Consider the following 15,094-nt stretch of genomic DNA (forward strand, 5'->3'; position numbering starts at 1 on the left):
TCGATCCCTGGTACCGATAAAAAAGAAAAAGACAAAAAAAAAAAAAAAATCAATGGAGTTTCTGTTTACCTGTAATATACTCATTGAGAAATTAGGAAAATAGTATCTTTCATAGTAGCACCAACAAAAATTAAATATTCACACATTAACCTAACCAAAGAAGTAAAAGATCTCTGCAACAAAATCTACAGTACCATAATAAAAGAAATTTAACAGAATATCAAAAAATGGGAAGGTATCTCCTGTTCAATAGGCAGAACCAACAGTGTCAAAATGGCTGTACTTCCAGAATTGATACACAGATTTAAGCAATTCCAATCAAAATGCCAATAGCATTCCTCACAGAACTAAAGAAAACAATGCTAAAATTCTTTTGGAATGAAACAAGACCTAGAATAGCAAGACGTCAACAAGAGTAAAGCAAGAGGCATCCTAGACTTCAAGTTACTACAGAATGACAGTGATCAAACCAGTGTTGTGTTGGGGAAAAAAACAGACATGGATCAGTGAAACAAAACAAGAGGACACAGAAACAACCTCCACACTCAGCTCCCTGATGTTTCACAAGGGGGCCAAAAACTTTTGCTGGAGATAGCCTCTTTTAACAAATGATTCTAGGAAAACTGGCTATCCACATTAAGAAGATTGAAACTAGACCCATGTCTCTCACCATGTACTAAACTAAAAATAAAAATGGATTGAAGACCTAGATGTTAAACAGAAACAATCTGTTAGAAGGCAAAGTAGGTAAAACTCTTGAAGGCACAGGCATGGACTTTCTGAATGGAATCCTGGGTTTATAAAAAAAAGACCAAGAATCAACAAAATTGGATCCTATCAAATTAAGGATCCTCTTCATTAGCACTCTTCATAGCAAAGGAAACAACCACCGGATTAATAATGACCTATAGAATGGAAAAAAAAAAAAAAGGCATGCTAGTGCATGCCTGTAATCTCAGCACTTGGGAGGCTGAGACAAGAGGATTGCTATGAGTTTGAGGCCAGCTTGAACTACATAATTACACCGTTTCAAAAAAAGAAAAGATTATGCCAGTTATTCCTCAGACACAGAACTAACAGACTATATAAAGAACTAAAAAAAGAAAACAGCCAGTCAAAAAGTGGGAAACTGAAATGAAGACACTTGTAGTACAGCCAATAAATACATGAACAAATATTTAACATTACTTGCATTAAGAGAAATGCAAATTAAAGCAACACTGAAATCCCATCTCATGCCAGAAAGAATAGCTATCATCAAATTTTAAAAAATTTGAAAGCGCTGAATAGGTTGTGGGGGAAAAACAAAGTTCTTCATTGTTGGTGGGAATATTTCCTACTACAATCATTACGGAAATCAGTAGGGAGCTTCTTTAAAAACTAAAACTAGAAATTCTATTTGACTCTGCTATTCCTCTTCCAGATACCTTCCCAAAAGTTTATCATTATAGCAATATGTGCATACACATGTTTACAGCAGCACAATTCACAACAGCTAAATATTAGAGAAAGATATATTCTTGTATATTCACTAATAGATGAATGGACAAAGAAACTGTATCACTTAGACAATGGGGTAACTAACCTGCCACAAAGGATATTCTTTATAGGAAAATGGATGCACTTTTAGATCATAATAAATAAGTCATGCAATAAGCTTAAATATTGCATGGTTCTTCTTATATGAGAAACCCACAATATAAATAAAGAGCAAAATAAATCATTAGCACATGGGAAGGGAAGAGATGAGACGAGGTGGAATAAAAAATGAATTATGTCATGTACCTATACCAAGGAAAAATGTGTACCCTAGGAGAAATGTGATTTATATGTACTACAAATATACACAAAATAAGAATAGTGCAAGAGATGGGGCAAGATGGAAGATGAGGAAAAGGAGATATAAACTGAATTAAGATGACATGTACCAACATCCCTAAATGAATGTCATCATTATGTACTACAAATATGATAAAACATTTACTTAGCACTTTTATTAATTACGTGATTTAGAGGATTTAAAGTATATAAGAGGTTTCCTGGGGGCTGGGGATTTAGCTCAGTGGCACAAGCGTTTGCCTGGCCAAGTGTCAGGTCATAAATTCAATCCCCGGTACCAAAAAACAAAAAAACCAGGTTTCCAGGCATATTGGCATTCACCTGTAGTCATAGCACTTGGGAGACTGAGGCAGAAGGATCACTGCCAAGTTCAAAGTTAACATGGGCTATATACTTCACTGCCAGCCTGAATATATACTGAGACTCTGTCTTTAAAAGAAATAAAAAATATACAGGAGAGTGTGCATAAATAGGTCAGTAATGGTGAACTTTTAAAGCTTTGAAGGATAATGAACAGCAGCTGCAACACATGCCACAGGTTCACCATCACAGGCACATGGAAACTCTATACCATTTTATGAGATTTCAGTATCCTTGATTTTTAGGGGATCCTGCAACCAATCCTGTGAGGGTATAAGAGGACAACTGTACTCAAAGCATTGACTATATAGTAGGAGTTATTTCTTCTAATGTAGAAAGATCATAATGTACCTTTTAAGGTAATTACTGGGCAATTTCAAGTATGTGCTTAGTGCCTTAAAAAAAACTACTTGAAAAAATCAGGCCTGGGGCTGGGGATTTAGCTCAGTGGCATAAGCGCCTGCCTTGCAAGTCTGTGGTCGTGAGTTTGATCTCTGGTACTGGTAAAAATACAAAAAAAAAAAAAAAATCAGGCCTAGTGACATTTATTCCACCTATATACACAGATGTGTTAATTATAGAAGCTTGGAAAATGGCAGTATAATCCCTTCTTTAAAAACCAGAAAATAGAAATATGCTGGTGGTTTCTTTTCACATAAACAATAACATTTAAAAATCATTCTGCGCTGGGTGTGGTGGCATCCCCAGTAATCCCAGCACTTAGGAAGTTGAGGCAGGAGGATCCCGAGTTTGAGGTTTAGTCTATCCTGAGCTACACAGTGAGACCTTGTATCAAAAAAACAAGAACAAATAGTTTTAGACTTGCTGTAGATACAGTGGTAATGGTGGACATGCTATTTAAAAAGTTAACACACAAAACTGACCATTTTCAGCTGATGAGTATTTTACAACTTAACATTAAAAGTGAATCACAAGTATGTATTTTTTCTAGTGTTCCAATTTCAGTAAGTGTGTTTACTAAAGAAAAGTATAATTCTTCACCATGAACTCAGCAAACTAAATTTGAACAATTCAGAATGAAAATTTTCTAGTTAAGCTTTTAGATCTGATTACTGGGGCTGGGGATTTAGCTCAGCGGCATAAGCACCTGCCTTGCAAGCAGGCAGTCGTGAGTTCGATCCCCGGTACCGATAAAAATGAAAAAGACAAAAAAAAAAAAAAAAAAACCAAAAAGTTGATCTGATTACTGCATTAAATTAGTCACATGACACAATTTTGTACGCTGCAAACATTTTAATGATTATTGTTGAGCATACATTTTGGAAATTTTTTACTTTCAAACTGCAACAAGTTAAATAAATGTTTATAATATACAAAGAAAATACAACCAAACATAAAACTTGCTTTAAGTGTGCCTTGCACCTAGACCAGTGTTCCCCCCCTCTTAATATATCTTTATTTTTGAGCTGCACAAACACACTTAAGAATTTGATCTTTATAGTATGGCATTTAGGAAATAAAAATATACTCCCACCTCAAAGAAATAAAAAGGTTGTGCATGATTATATGCCAAACAAAAGAGAAAACACTAGAATAATCTGATAGTGCAGGCATCATTAAAAAGGAAAAGAAAAAGCTTGAGATGCTCATTAACTCGGTTTTAAGAAAGAAGGATTTCTGACCAAGTAGCTTAAAAGCCAGCAAAATGGACATCAGTGATGGCAAACTGTAGTGTATTGAGAATGAAATGACAAACTTTACACAAACACACTGTTAGAAATTTAGCAGTGAACACTGACGTCTGAGAAGCTGCTCTTTGGAACAGTCAAGTAGGACCACCTAATTCCAGTCACTCAAGCCCTTGTAAAACAGCACAGTGTTCTGTGCTATACACCTGCTGGCTGGGTAAAGGATTTGTTTGTCATTAGCAGCTAAGAAACTTATTCCACATGTTCTGAAAGCCTTAATGGTGGAAAAAAAGGCATGTGTCATTAGCGTGGAGGATCATACACTTCTCTGCACACAAACACAAGAGGCTTCACTAATATTTTTAAAGTCTGATGTCTCCCATTGCACTTCAAAACTCAGTTGAGATGAAAGCCTTTCTCCATTGTAGCAGCTAGTAAGCGCTCTCTCATGATTTCCTCAGAAGAATATTCAGGCAACTTCAGGTAATGCACACATGTGTTGACTGATGGATAGCTTGCATCAGTAGCATCAACCTATAGAAAGAGTGAAAATAACAAGACCCTCAGTTTAAATATTTTATTCCTTTCAACCCTAAGTAACTAAATTCCATTTAGATTTTGCATTACTAGAGAATTTGTACCTTGCGTACAACTGTGAGCCTGGGATGCAGGTTAGCCAGTCCACCTGGGGGTAGAGTTGAACAACCAGTGGTAAACTGCAGGAATGCTTTCCTTTCATCTGAAGACATGCCACATAAAACCCTCACAAATCTCAGGAAACCAGGACTAAAAGAACAAAAGTCTCGTTATATTGATTTTGACAGCAGGTATAAGCAGAAAGCATCACCATTACTTTGTAAAGCCAGCAATTAACTGGCCCCAAAAACAATACTCACATATCCAAAGAATAGAATTATCTAAAGACTATGGGGTAGGAAATAGGCTTACATATGCTACTATTAAAACCTCAGAGTCCCCTGAAGACTGTCTTATACTTACAAACAGTAACAGCAGTGGAATGTAAGATCAAGCATGCTATAAAAGCCATCAATCAGAGAAAAGCCCAAGATGCACATGTATAATTAATTCTAATGAGGTTAAACTTATTAAAAGGGACAAAAAACCAATTTTTGTTCTGATAAAGCAATTAATTACCTTATGATAAATTTGTGTAAATATTTCCTATCAATGAAATGTACTTAAATGAAACCATAAAGAATGTAGATTACATGATTTCATTATTAAACATAAAAACCAAGCAAAATTAATCAATGAATATTGATTTAATTACTAGAAAATATGGTAAAAAAAGAGACTTTTTGAAGTTCTTAATCTGGGTACCAATACATTGTTATGCTCATTTTATAAAAATTCTCTAAGATGTATATAAAAATTGTGTTTAGTTTTTTTTTAGTATTTTGACACATACAAAATGTCTTTGGATTTACCACAATTAAAAAATAATGAACAATGAGAAAATGAATGTTAACACAAGATATAATTCAACTGTTTTTTTTGTACCCTCAACCTTATCAAAGGATATATACATCTTCACTAGTTCATTTATTTTATGAATACAATTCATTGAGTTAAAATTCTTCAGAGAATTTGCCATTGGATTTTGGACATAAACAATTTTGTAGATCTTCGAAATTATCAAAACATACCTATCACGTGTATAGCCCAGCTTAGGTTCAGTGTAATTGATAATGTCTTCTGCTGCCCAGGATGGTGACTGGTTTCCACAAAGAATCATCTGGACTTCTTCATGGCTGAAGGAACTTAATTTCTCCATTGGAAAAACTTTATTAAATCCATCTACATTATACATACAGAAAAAATAAAACTCAGCTTTTAAATAAGATATGATTACAACAGATCAAATTTCAAGTCAACTAAATAAAAGATGGAAAAAAGTTCATAAATATATTTAAACTAGAATAGTTAGAAATTAAAACTGTGCTATGGCTTTAAGTACAGACATCTCTACTTAACCTGACAAATGTGATGAGAGAGAATAATCAATCACCATGTATTTTGGTGAACAGTCACCAACCACATTTTTTTTTTTTTTTGGCTTTTTTCGGTATTGGGGATTGAACTCACGACTGCCTGCTTTCAAGGCAGGTGCTTATTCCACTGAGCTAAATCCCCAGGCCCCACCAACCACATTTATAAGTACCCAACCTAGAGCTTAGTAGCTTTGTATCACACCAGAGACAAAGTGGTGTTCTTATTTTCAAAAGTGATTTAAAGTCTAATATACTTTGTCCCATCTTCACCTCAAGAACTTTTCATGGTTTAATTCATCCTCATCACATAATAATCACATAATGTAGAATATGCAACAAATGAGGAAGGGCCAAAAGCAGGTCCCCTACCTCCACATGTACAAAATGACAATACTGTGTGACTTGCAAATGTTCCAACCCAATGTGAGTACTCTGTACGATCTATCTTTTTTTGGTACTGGGAATCAAACTCAGGACCTTGCACTTGCCAGGCAGGCACTTAATGTTGCTGAGCTAAATCCCCATCCCTAGGACCTAACTATCTAAAGCACTAGAGGGCAGGTACAGTGACTACTAGTACTGTACCTTAATTTGCACTGTCTCAAAGCAAAAGGAGGGGGAATTATCCTTTTACTTACCTCGGAAGGCTTCCATCTGTTTCTGAATACCTGTATGCATACAGAAATCAAACATCAAATCTACATATTCTTCTGCATTATCCATAGTTATCATCTGCAAAAGAAAAATCACCAGTATTATTATTAATACTCATGATAAATTCAGTAGCACCTGGCACAACTGGTCTTGTTAAAAGAATGTTTTACACCTTAGCAACTCTGCATAATAAATGCAAAATCTTTACCTCATCTTCACCACTTGGCTTGAGATCCACAGCTGTAAAACCATATATTCTTGAAGAAGGGCAAAACTGAAAATTTAAACTGAATAAATGAAAAAATTAGATTAAGTGATACTTAACAACTACTGGTACTTAATTTTTTTATAACATTGCTACTAAAACTATAAAAAGCCCTCTCTTCCAACAATAAGATTATATCAGCTTAGGTGTTAACATGAAGCCTTTATTTGTTGTCTGTTTTAGTAGTGCTGGGGATTAAATACACAGTCCAGTACCAGAGGCCCAATTTTTAAATGCAAAATTTTATGCAGAATCTAATAGGTCAGGACCAGGGATATAAACTGTGGTAAAGCACCTGCCTAGTATGTGCAAGGCCCTGTTGGATCCTCAACAATGCAAGGTTTTATTTATTTATTTATTTTGCAGTGCTGGGGATTGAACTCACAACCTCACACTTGCCAGGCAGGCATTTAAGCCACTGAGGTGAATCCCTGGGCCAACGCAAGGTTTTTTAAAAAAAGATTTCAGAAAGAAAACAAACTTCTGGGGTTTTTTTGTTACTAGGAATTGAACTCAGGACCTTGCACTTGCCAGGCAGGTGCTTATGCTGCTGAGCTATATCCCCAGCTAACAAATAAACTTCTAAGTCAACTGTTCTCAAACCTATTTTACTTTGCAAAGATTGCATGAAGAAACCACCTTTCCATATTTCATTCCCTCAGTGGTAGAAAGTAAAAGAACTAAAGATTTCTGTAATGCATTATGGTAGAAACATAACAGTGAGAGTTTTTCCTCTCAGGAAGAAACTACTGCTTCACTAAAGTTATTCATACTTTATATAGAAAACATATGTATTTAGGGGCAAAAAAAGTCCTTAAACAGTCATGCATCATTTAACGATGAGGATAGTTTCTGGAAAGTGTCTTGTAACTACCCAGCTTAGAGCTCACCAGCTCTGTGTCATACAAAGTTGTGTTCTCATTTTATATGTGATTTACAGTCTAATATACTTTTTTCCTATTTTTATGGTTAATTCACCCTCGTCATATAACAAAGAATGTATGGAACCTATGTCCACTTAGAAATGAAATAAGGATTAAAAGTAGGTCCCTATCATTCTAGAGGGAAGATTTTGTTGCTGTAGTACAAATATAGGATAGGCTGGGCGTGACAGTACACACTTGTAATCTCAGCACTAAGGAGGCTTAAGCAAGAGATTGCTAGGAGTTCAAGGCCAGCCTGAACAATGAGACTTTGTCTCAAAAAGACAAAAACACCTAACAACAACAAACAAAAAAACACCTAACCAACCAAACAAAACTAGAACATAGGATACATTTATACAAACCTCAATGATAGAGCTTCTTATACACACCTAAACTATATATAGTATATAATCTGTTGCTACTACTCTTGGAAAAACATAGCATACCTTACTGTACTGGATACTGTAGACAATTACACAATGCTAAGTATTTGTCTATCTAAAACTCCCTAAACATCGAGGTGTGGTAGTGAATGTTTGTAATACCAGCACCTGGGGGACTAGGGCAGGAGAAACACTGCAAGTTCAAAATCAGCCCGGGCTACATCGTGAGTTCAAGGCCAATCTGAACTACATAGCAAGACCTTGTCTCAAAACAATAAATAAGTAAATAAGTAAATAAAAATGCCTGAATATAGAAAAGGTATAGTAAAAATGCCAGATGACAGAAATTTTCAACTCAAGTATTACTGAACCACCCTCAATATATATATATATGGTACACTGTTGACTGAAACAGTTATATAGCACATTGCATAAACATTTACCAAACACAATTTTCCAACAGTATCAGGAAGAAACAGAAAAAAATATGAAAGTCTTTTATAGTCAACCCAAAAGTGAGAAAATATGCTGAAGGATATAGTAATTTAACAAAATATGTGCAGGCTGGACATGGTAGTGCACACCTATAATCCCAATACTCAGGAGGCTGAGGCAGGAGGATTGCTGCAAGTTTATGGCCAGCCTAGGCAATACAATGAGTTCAAGGCCAACCTGGGCTACAAAATGAGACCACATTCATAAATGAATAAATAAGAAAAAATGGCTTGAAGCCATTACTATAACAATTAGGGATAAAAGCTTACATATCAACCAATTTTCAGGCTTTGCCAACTAAGCAATATATAAATATTGTAAGCTTTGGATTTTTTGCGCATGATACATAAACTTACTATATTTGGGAAGTTAAGATAATCTTTCAGAGGTCTGATAGTTAATAAGCTATATAGTGGCACTCTAAGTATTATCATTATGGCATTACTAAGCCAAGGGTCAAATTCTTATAGCATTACTGTTGTTGAAAGTTTTCTAATACACTACAAACCAATGGAAATAGAGAAACAGAAGCTTTAGAACTTACTAGTTAAGGAATACATTCACAAAACTTACCCTAAGTCCTCTATGCTAAGTGGAGGTCCAGAACCTGATGGATTCTTCAGAACTAGTTCCTGTAATTTTGTGTTCTTCTCATCTTCAGAAAGACCTTTGTTGCTTAAAATCTGGCGTCTCTTGATGGCAAGGTCTTTAATTTCTTTTAAAAACCTGGCTCTGTGTGGGTTCACTAGTTCAAAGTCTTCCCAAGTCAAAATCCCATTAAACCAAGCTGGCGGTTTGGGCTTAGGGGGATCAAGAATAAATTCTGATTTTGAATCTTCTTCGAAACTTCCTACTGAGAGTGAATCATGACCTTCTTCTGTCGAAGCTTCAGACTGACTTTCAGTACAGTGTAAGTCTCTATCACCTCGTGACTCATAGATCAGTTTACTCATATTGCTTTTAATGTCACCCATACACATAAGTTTAAAGAAAGGCTTAGAAATAGGTAAGTCTACAAGCCTATTATCTTGAATGCACTTGGCCAAGAAAATTCCAAGGAAATGAAAGAGTTTTGTGATCCTTTCAAGCTCATCACTATCTTGTGGAAATGGTGCTGTGAACAGGCCACATGATCTCTGTACATAGTATCCAGGAGGTTTCACTCCACCACCAAGATCAACCTAATTTTTTAGTGACAGAAATGCAAAGAAAATTCAATAAAAACTCATGGTAACTACATTCATCATCATCATCTTACCAAAGGGAGAAAAAACATAAACATTAAAATTTTACACATATTTTATTAAATAGCTTTTTGTTGAATAAATTTTATCTTAATAAATTTAGAGACAGAACACCTGGCTAGGTTCTGAAAGCAGAACCTCACACTTTCCAAAAGCAGAATCGTAACTCAAATCACAAAACAAGAGATCTTACATGACGAGATTCATCATCTGGGAAGTTATCATCACAAAGCCATGCTCCCAAGTCAGTCCTCTGGAATTCTGCTGCCACCAGAGCATAAAACTCTAATGTGGGTCCCAAACCAGTACCTTCTTCTCCTAAAAATTCAACCTAAAATATGAACAAATAAATGATGGAGAAAAGTAAACTAAATTATTTTTTAATACATTTAAAATATGCTAAGACATACCATATCTGATCCAGCTTTTTTTTAAAACAACACAGGTGAAGTATATTAAAAGCAACACAGGAATTTTATTCTAGCTTTTCTAGAAAGAGAAGAGTGCCATCTGTTGTAATTACACACTTAAGCACTGTATTGAACACATTTCACACATAGGTACTTCTTGCATCATTCTACAGAATAATTACAGCGGTACCTCAGGTTACTGACTTAATGTGGTCTGTGATTTTGGGAATGATGGCCAGTTGTGTTTGTCACTTGATGCACAGTCTGCAAACAAAAATGAAATTTTGCCAAATATTTTTCTGTGTGTGGTGTTTTTTTTGGGGGGGCGGGGTCTTTCTGAGACAGGGTCTTGCTATGCAGTTCAGTCTGGCCTTGGGCTCACTTTGTAGCCCTAGGCTGGACTTGAACTTACAAATGATTCTCTTGCCTCAGCTTCCCAAGTGCCAACTGCTTCTGTTTGCAAACAAAAGTGTTCATGAACCAAGATCAAGGTACCACTGTATCTGCTTGTTTTATTTTTTTGAGACAAAGTATTGCTTTGCAGTTCAGGCTGCCCTCGAATTCATGGCGATCCTACCTCAGCCTCCCAAGAGCTGAGATTATAGACATGCACCACTATGACTGGCTTTGTATCTGCTTTTTTTTAACACCAAAGAAAAATTTCAGATAAGAGGTTAAATCATTAGCTTTAGGAAATAACAGTATACAGATTGTTAGGTGTGTCTCAGTGATACTAACACCTAAATTTTTCCACTTATTTGTAACTTTAGACAATCATTTTCAATGTTTTTGACTGCATCTGCCTCTTCCAAATTACCTGAAATTTCTTATAAAAACATACAGCACGTAGTAAAAGAAAAAACTGAGGTTTACCTAGGCTGGAAGAATATAAAGATAAGAGAAATAAGATAAAGGCAAAGCAAGTCTGTATATAAAGTGAAAGCAATAAAAGTTTGTACATTGTCTAGACTTCTAGACATCTTCACAATCAGTTTTAGGATACAAAAGATCAAACCAACTGGTTCACATCTGTGATAGGAGAGCTGTTTCTGCAGTTCCTCCAATAAGGAGTATTGTGTTTGTGAGACAGAATCATTAATATCTACAACAGTATCTCTACAGTAAATATATGGAATTCCATACTATCATTTGCTGTAACATCTCTCAAAACTGACTAATAATATAATACCAAATACACTGTAGCTGAAACAACACTTATAAAACAATGCACTCCAAAAATGCAGATTATCTCATAGAACAGCTTAACAGAACAAAATTTACACTATTAAAAAAGAATCCTGGATGAGTGTGGTGGCACACACCTATAATTCTAGCACAGGAGATGAGGTTGAGCCAGGAAGATCACCACAAGTTTGAGGTCAGTTTCGGCTACATAGTGAGACCCTGTCTCAAAAGCCAAAAAGAATCCTTTGTATTATTATTCAGTTTAACTTCATCAAGAAGTGGATAGTGGCCTTCAGACTTTGAGAGATCACAAGTGCAGATATTCTTCACTGTTCATTAAACATACAAATTCTAAGTCTGCCATGGTGCACGTCTATAATCCCAGCTATCTGGGAGGGGGAAGCAACAGGATTGTGAATTCAAGGCCAGTCTATGCAATATATCCAGAGACTATCTTTTCTTTTCTTTTTTTTAATGCTTTACCATCCTTTATTGCATTCAACTTTATTTATTTATTGCATCTTAACTTATTTATTTATTTATTTTTGTCTTTTTTCTTTTTTATTGGTACCAGGGATCGAACTCATGACTGCCTGCTTGCAAGACAGGTGCTTATGCCACTGAGCTAAATCCCCAGCCCCTCCAGAGACTGTCTTGAAATAAAAAATAAGAAGGGAGAGCCAAGGATAGTTTAGCGGCATAGCATCTGACTGGCAAGCCTGAGGTCCTGAGTTTGATTCCCAGTACCAATAAAGAAATATATATATATGCAGTACGAGGCCTAGATTTAACCTCCTGTAATGCAGACCCCCATTTCCCCCTGTAAAAGATGAGTTCACACGATCCTGACTCCTGAAGAGATGAACCACCATTCTCTTTATGAGATGCTCTGTAAGAAAAAGACAGTCTCCTCACAAAAACCCCTTTTCAAGTTTACCTGAGTTTTTAAACAAAATATTGGCTGGTTCACCAAGTATCATTCCTTCTTCCAAAAACAGTATTTTTTTTTATGAGTTACCTCAAGAACTGATTTCCGATCTGCATGTATTTGCATGACATTCTCAGCCCATTCCATTAGTGATTCACCTCGTGGAACTTTTACTCTTTCATGCTTGAGACGACCAACTCTAAACTCTCCTGGATCATCTCGCCTTACACTGCTTGTGGTCCTTGTTCGCTCTACAGTGGCTTCACGTCGGTTTTGCAACCACACTATTGCTCTGAAATAGAACAATACCTATGTAGTTACCACAGCTGCATATTCTAGTAAACCAGCAACAGAATACAAAGACTAGAAACTATAAAAGATAGTGTTTATCTGGAAGACTTTAAACTTTCTCTTTTCTTTTGTAGTATTGGGGATTGAACCCAGGGCCTTCACCTAGAGCTATATTCTTAGCCCTACCTTTTTTTGAGACTGTTTTACTACGTAATATCCCATGCTGGCTTAAATTTGGTATGTAGCTCAGGCTGGTTTCCAACTTGCAATGTTCCTGCTTCAGACTCCTGAATACTGGGATTACATATATCATCACCACCGCCAGGGAAATACTATTTTTTAACTGAATAAACACTGCTTCCTTTCTAAGTAAATGTATCAAATTCTTTCAATTATAATCTCTGTTAAACTGAGAAAGTACTAGGTCTACCTTTTCCCTTTTTATGTTAGTGATAAAATAAAATAAAGTCTGTGGTCCAGCCTCAGAAGATGCAAAATACAAACAGTTCCTATCAGAGAACCTAACATATGGGTACCACTATTACTATGATACAAACTGAAAACCAACATCAGAATGGTTAAACAACACAAAACTAATTCATCCAGGGTGAAAGATGGAATTTCTAACTCAGAATAAGAAGATGAAAGTCCCATTCTTTCAACTGTGCTACTGTTTCTTTTTTGTAATCTAAAGCAAATCAATTATATACTTTGAGAATCAATTTCCTCATTTATAAAACCCAAGCAATGCCATTTGTCACAACAGGCCTATTGATACAAATACTTTATAAATGGTATTAAATGTTAGGAAAATATAACTTATTAGGAAAGAAAACAGCTATATTGTAAATTAGGATTTTAGGGGTCAGGGGTTTAGCTGGGCTGGGGGTTTAGCTCTGTGGTTGTAAGTGCCTGCTTGGCAAATGTGAGGTCGGGAGTTTGATCCTTGGCACAAATAAATCAATCAATAAATAAGGATTTTAGATCTATTTTGACAGAATATTCAATTCACCAAAATAGCAATTACAGGTGTTCTAGGCTCCTCAGCTAGATCAGTGAGCAAAACCACCATAAATTCATCCCCTCATGAAACTCTAATCTAGTAAAGGAAGACAAAGAAAAAAATTAAGTAAAATATGCAGTATATTAAGTAGTATACTATTAGTGTATTTTGTATGGTAAAATATGATAGAAGATATATTTAAAAATATTAGAGCTACCTAGAAGCACTTTATTTGATATTTCTAAGAATTGTAACCATTTTTCGTGTATATTACTAAATGTTAGGTGATGGAAGAATCTTTTTTTTTCTTTTTTTGTCTTTTTCCTTTTTATCGGTACCAGGGATTGAACTCACGACTGCCTGCTTGCAAGGCAGGCGCTTACGCCGCTGAGCTAAATCCCCAGCCCTGATGGAAGACTCTGACTTAACCCAGACAACTCTCATAAAGCATATATATAACTATATATGGAAAATTTCAAATGATGACAACTTTTTACAAGAATATAAAATTTGCCAGGTATAGAGGTACACACCTATAATCCCAGTACCTGGAAGGCTGAGACAAGACAATTGCTGAGAGTTTGAGGTCAGCCTAAACTGTTCAATGAAACCCTGTCTCAAAAAGACAAAAAATAAAGAAATAAAACTTATTCCTGTCATCAATCCTTTTCTTTTTTCAGTGTGTGGTTTTTTTGGAGGCTCTTGCTATATAGCTCAGGCTCATCTTCAACTTGTAATGGTCCTCCTGTTCCAGCATCCCCAGTGCTGGAAGTATAGGTTGTACCACCATGCCTGATGTTGCCATCAGGCTTAACACTATGTTTGCCAGGGGCCATCCTGGACAAGTCAGCAAGACCCTGTCGCAAAATAAAGAATGTCTGGGGATGTAGATCAACGGTAGGGCACATGCCTGGCATGCACAAGGCCCCAGATTCGATCTATAATACCACAAACAAAAAGAAAACAGTGTATTCATATGTTTCAAATTTATGTAATACAAAAGATAATACTTATTCTAAAATAAAAAGATGCACTCCCTACCGTGAGGCACCAAATGCTGTACATGTGAAATAAAGCTGTCTAGTTTCAAATGGTATCAGAAAAGGACACTTGCTGGTTAGCTGTTCACACCAGTCTGGCAGAGCCCCACTAGCCAATGCCAATGGTTCCTGTAAATTAACAAATAATAATGCTTTAGTGCTAAAAGTCAATTTCAGCTCTTGTAATTTAATAATCACAAAGATCACATGGCCCAAATTACTGAATATAAGGGAAAGGATGTATTAGGAATGAAAAGGAAAGAGACTACTGTGAGAAGTCTAACAGTTTTCTAATAAAAAGTTCACTGAAGTGATTTTATTACCTCAATCTGCTGCAAAATTTTTGTTGTGATTTTTTTGCTAGTAAATTCATCTGGGGGGAAAGTAAACTGAGGCTGCTCATCACCATC

General features: G+C 35.8%; 2 protein-coding genes across 11 annotated transcripts in view; one reads left to right on the forward strand and one right to left on the reverse strand.

The window, feature by feature from the left end:
* Ap4s1 (adaptor related protein complex 4 subunit sigma 1) overlaps positions 1 to 15,094 on the forward strand; it is a 96,470-nt gene that overhangs the window by 48,275 nt on the left and 33,101 nt on the right. Inside the window, exon 6 of one of the 2 annotated variants that reach the window (XM_063261131.1) lies at positions 13,986 to 14,646. The exons of the other annotated variant lie outside the window; for it this stretch is intronic. The gene's annotated coding sequence lies outside the window, so the exon portion shown is untranslated. Of the gene's footprint in view, positions 1 to 13,985; positions 14,647 to 15,094 lie in introns of those variants that run through there. 2 annotated transcript variants of the gene reach the window in all.
* The window catches only part of Hectd1 (HECT domain E3 ubiquitin protein ligase 1), a 96,280-nt gene continuing 84,619 nt past the window's right edge, over positions 3,434 to 15,094 (reverse strand). For all 9 annotated transcript variants that reach the window (XM_063260417.1, XM_063260240.1, XM_063260474.1 and 6 more), the window contains 10 exons: positions 15,008 to 15,093; positions 14,686 to 14,813; positions 12,441 to 12,642; positions 10,021 to 10,158; positions 9,157 to 9,764; positions 6,723 to 6,801; positions 6,499 to 6,592; positions 5,516 to 5,666; positions 4,490 to 4,634; positions 3,434 to 4,382 (listed from right to left, as the gene is read on the reverse strand). In XM_063260417.1, coding sequence (XP_063116487.1) covers positions 4,245 to 4,382; positions 4,490 to 4,634; positions 5,516 to 5,666; positions 6,499 to 6,592; positions 6,723 to 6,801; positions 9,157 to 9,764; positions 10,021 to 10,158; positions 12,441 to 12,642; positions 14,686 to 14,813; positions 15,008 to 15,093 — 1,769 coding nt within the window. In that variant the 3' untranslated portion in view covers positions 3,434 to 4,244. The remainder of the gene's footprint in view (positions 4,383 to 4,489; positions 4,635 to 5,515; positions 5,667 to 6,498; positions 6,593 to 6,722; positions 6,802 to 9,156; positions 9,765 to 10,020; positions 10,159 to 12,440; positions 12,643 to 14,685; positions 14,814 to 15,007; position 15,094) is intronic.

This window comes from Cavia porcellus, unplaced genomic scaffold, assembly GCF_034190915.1.
Source record: "Cavia porcellus strain 051 isolate PalLab524CR breed Dunkin Hartley unplaced genomic scaffold, mCavPor4.1 scaffold_1, whole genome shotgun sequence".
Classification (NCBI taxonomy): domain Eukaryota; kingdom Metazoa; phylum Chordata; class Mammalia; order Rodentia; family Caviidae; genus Cavia; species Cavia porcellus.